General features: G+C 63.1%; 1 protein-coding gene across 1 annotated transcript in view; it reads left to right on the top strand.

Moving 5' to 3' along the window:
- Positions 1-3,673, top strand: part of DBH (dopamine beta-hydroxylase (dopamine beta-monooxygenase)) — a 20,355-nt gene that overhangs the window by 13,379 nt on the left and 3,303 nt on the right. Inside the window, exons 9-12 of the mRNA XM_010832764.1 lie at positions 91-129; positions 675-734; positions 1,546-1,673; positions 2,134-2,293. Of these exons, the coding sequence (XP_010831066.1) occupies positions 91-129; positions 675-734; positions 1,546-1,673; positions 2,134-2,293 (387 nt within the window). The remainder of the gene's footprint in view (positions 1-90; positions 130-674; positions 735-1,545; positions 1,674-2,133; positions 2,294-3,673) is intronic.

Here is a 3,673-nt window from a genome sequence, read left to right as displayed (position 1 = left end):
TGGGGTGGCAGGGTGGGGCACTGGGTCTGCAGGACTCTGAAGTCTCGCCTCGTCCTTGCCCCTCCCCGCCCTCTGCTCTGCCCACCCCAGGAGATCCGCATGTTGAAGAAGGTCGTGTCTGTCTACCCGGTGAGTGCCTGGTTCAGGGCAGGAGACCAAGGTGGGGGGAGGGCAGGAAGGATGGGGAGGGCAGAGGCCGTGGAAGGCCTTCCAGAACCAGTTCTGAGACTCCCCCGGGGTTGCACAGGGGGCCCTTGGAGGGGCCAGGACCAGAGGGCACTTGGGGTCACAGGCCTCCTCCTGCCTGATCAGAGGACCACAGACCCGAGAGCTTCAGGGAGAGATGAGGGCCTGGGGCTCGCCAGTGGGTCGCTGACCATGCAGCAGGGCACTCTTGGGCAGGGTGGGGCTGGCCCAAACGCAGGCTGTGACACCCGACCAGCCCCACGCAGCCACCAGCTGGCCTGTGGCCCAAGTAAGAAGGGGCCAGAGAAGTCGACTGGTCATCACTCCCTGGGGACACTCCAGGGTAGTCCTCAAGTGTGGGGACCCCGGGGGCCACTGTTGAGTTCCTCCGGGTGGACCGACCACTGTGGTCACTCGTGGGTCCAGCCCAGGGCACCTGGACCCCAGGCGGGCAGGTGCTGAGGGTGTCTGTCGCCTCGGCCCTCCAGGGAGACGTGCTCATCACCTCTTGCACATACAACACGGAAGACAGGAGGCTGGCCACCGTGGTAAGTCACCCCAACGTCCCGCCCCCTGCTGCAGAGCTCAGGCACCAGTCTCAGCTCTGCTGGAGCACAGGGCGGGGGTGCCCCTCGCTCATTCATCCAGTAAAGCAGCAGCTCTCACGCTGTGGGCCCTGGGCCAGCATTAGCATCCCCTCTTCAGTTCAGTTCAGTTCAGTCATGTCCGACTCTTTGCGACCCCATGGACTGCAGCACGCCAGGCCTCCCTGTCCATTACCAACTCCCGGAGCTTACTCAAACTCATGTCCATTGAGCCGGTGATGCCATCCAACCATCTCATCCTCTGTTGTCCCCTTCTCCTCCTCCTGCCCTCAAACATCCCCTGGGTACCTGATAAACACATAAACTCATCAGTTCCTCCCCAGGCTGGGTGGTGACTCCCGGCGATGTCTGCTTTAATGAGCTACCCGGGTTATTTTGATGGCTGCCCTAGTCGGAGAGCCAAGGCCAGAGACATGTGTCAGCACCGGAGCCCACGCTGGGGTGAGGCTAGGGGCGTGAGGGGGCTCCCTGCCTCCTGCGACCAGCAAAAGTGGGATAAAGCCGAGGATGCGGAGGAGGCGTCGCTCCCTGAGCTGCACGTGCCGGCTGACTGCTGTGCTGTCTGTCTCTCTGGCAAAGGCTGAGGACCCCACGAGGGCAGGGCCTCTGCCCACTCAGAACACGATCTGGCCTCGTGCGATGAGTGGGTGCACGCGTGTGTGCGTGGAAGCACTGAACACCCAGAGAGGCTGAACGGCGGCGTCTGGGGTGAGGCTGGCGCGCCAGTGCTGACAGGGTCGTCTCCACCCTGCAGGGGGGCTTCGGGATCCTGGAGGAGATGTGCGTCAACTATGTGCACTACTACCCCCAGACGCAGCTGGAGCTCTGCAAGAGCGCCGTGGACCCTGGCTTCCTGCACAAGTACTTCCGCCTCGTGAACAGGTGATGGCTCCACGGGGCGTGCCCGCTGTGCCTTCCATCCTGGGCATGGCAGGGCAACCCCGGCCCCGAACACTCCCCCCAACCCCAAACCTTCCAGGCCCTGGGCGAAATCAGGGCGCCCAGGAGCAAGGTGAGCAGGAACCTGGCGATCAGGCCCCCACCCACCTTCAGGTGCCGGTGGCAGGCATCCCCAGGCGACCCCCATACTTGCTTCCTATCTAGTCTGGACTTGGCCCGAGAAGCCCCTCCACCCAGCCCTGGAGCAGCCGTTCCCACCTGAGCCAAGATGGCACAAGAGATGAAGCCTATTCGTTGTTAGGGCGGGAGGCAGGGCCAGAGCAGTGTGCTAGAAGGGCCACTCTGGGGACCCCACCCCTCTTCAGGGAGGCGTCACGGGTGCCTTGTTGGACTACCCTCCGCTCCCCCAGACCCCACTCTGGACGGCTCCTTCTCTCACCAGGTTCAACAGCGAGGAAGTCTGCACCTGCCCCCAGGCGTCTGTCCCCGAGCAGTTTGCCTCCGTGCCCTGGAACTCCTTCAACCGCGAGGTGCTCAAGGCCCTGTACGGCTTCGCACCCATCTCCATGCACTGCAACAGGTCCTCGGCCGTCCGCTTCCAGGTGTGCCGCCGTGCGCACGCGTGCGTGTGTGCGCATACGTGTGTGTGGCTTGTGAGCTTCCAGGTGTGCCGCTGTGTGCGTGCATGCGCGTGCGTGTGCGTGTGCATGTGTGTGGTTTGTCCACTTCTAGGTGTGGCTGCCCGTGTGTGTGTGTCTGGGGGTGCATCCATTTCCAGGTGTGCCTGCTGTATGCGTGTGTGCATGTGTGTGCACATGTGCGTGCGTGTGTGGCCTCCCATGTATGTGCGTGTCCATGCGTGCGTGTGCATGTGTGTGCTGCATGCGTGTGTGTGTGTGCGTGTGCGTGTGTGTGCATGCGTGCATGTGTGTGTGCGGTTTGTCCACTTCCAGGTGTGGCTGCCTGTGTGTGCATGCGTGTGCGTGTGTGTGTGTGCGCGCACATGCGTGTGGTTTGTCCGCTTCCAGGTGTGCTGCCGTGTGCGTGCGTACACGTGTGTGTGCGTGCATGTGCACGTGTGTGTGCCCACGTGTGTGTGTGTACGTGCGTGCGTGCGTGTGTGTGGTTTGTCCACTTTCAGGGTGTGTGTGTGTGTGTGCGTACACGTGTGTGTGTGTGCATGTGTGTGGTTTGTCTGCTGCCAGGTGTGGCTGCCCATGTTGGGGGGAGGGTGCATCGGCTGGGGCCGGCCGGCTGCCCTTGGCCACACAGTCGCCCCTTCCGGACACCCAGCAGCAAGTTCTGCCCACCGCTGTGCCCCAGAACCCCTAGAGGACCCCAGTGGGTGACAGGGCTCCTCCCCCAAGGAGCTGGCAAGAAGCACTCACACAAAACAAAGACCAGGTGGTGAGAGACGGCCCAGACAGACAGACAGCCGACCACCTACGGAGCGTGCTGACCACTGCCCCCGAAGGTGCCGCCCTCTCTGGCACGCCGGCACATCACGGGACTAACCTCAGTGGTGTGAGTGGGGCATCCGCAGCCTCCCCCGGAGCCTAACAACACAGCGCTCAGGGGGTGGGGGCGGTGAGAAGTCAGGGTCTGAGGCTGCAGGCTGGGTTCCCTCCTCATTCGGGACCCACCGGGATCCAAAGGCATCTCGCTGAGCCCCTGCGAGCTCCTGGCAGGGCCCAGGGCCTGGGCTGGGGCTGAGTTAGGTGGAGAAGGCCCCGCAGCCTGCAACTCTGTGAGGCAGCTTTCCTGGAAGCACTGGGAGCTGGACTAATCGCTAATTGAACATTCCCAGCCCCAAGGTGGGGGCCAACACTGGATCATCAAAGAGCAGTTTGGGGCTGATGTCTGACGTGGTTAAGTGCGGCGTTTGACGCAGCTGTGTGTATGAGTCGGGGGGTGGGGAGAGCGGCTGAACACTCAGGCTGCACCCAGGCCTTCTGACCGCTTCCCTGAAGGAAGTGAGGGGT

Source organism: Bison bison, unplaced genomic scaffold (assembly GCF_000754665.1).
Source record: "Bison bison bison isolate TAMUID 2011002044 unplaced genomic scaffold, Bison_UMD1.0 scf7180017862242, whole genome shotgun sequence".
In the NCBI taxonomy this organism is placed as follows: Eukaryota; Metazoa; Chordata; class Mammalia; order Artiodactyla; family Bovidae; genus Bison; species Bison bison.
Note: the sequence above shows the minus strand (reverse complement) of the source record. Positions and strands in the feature narration are given on the sequence as shown.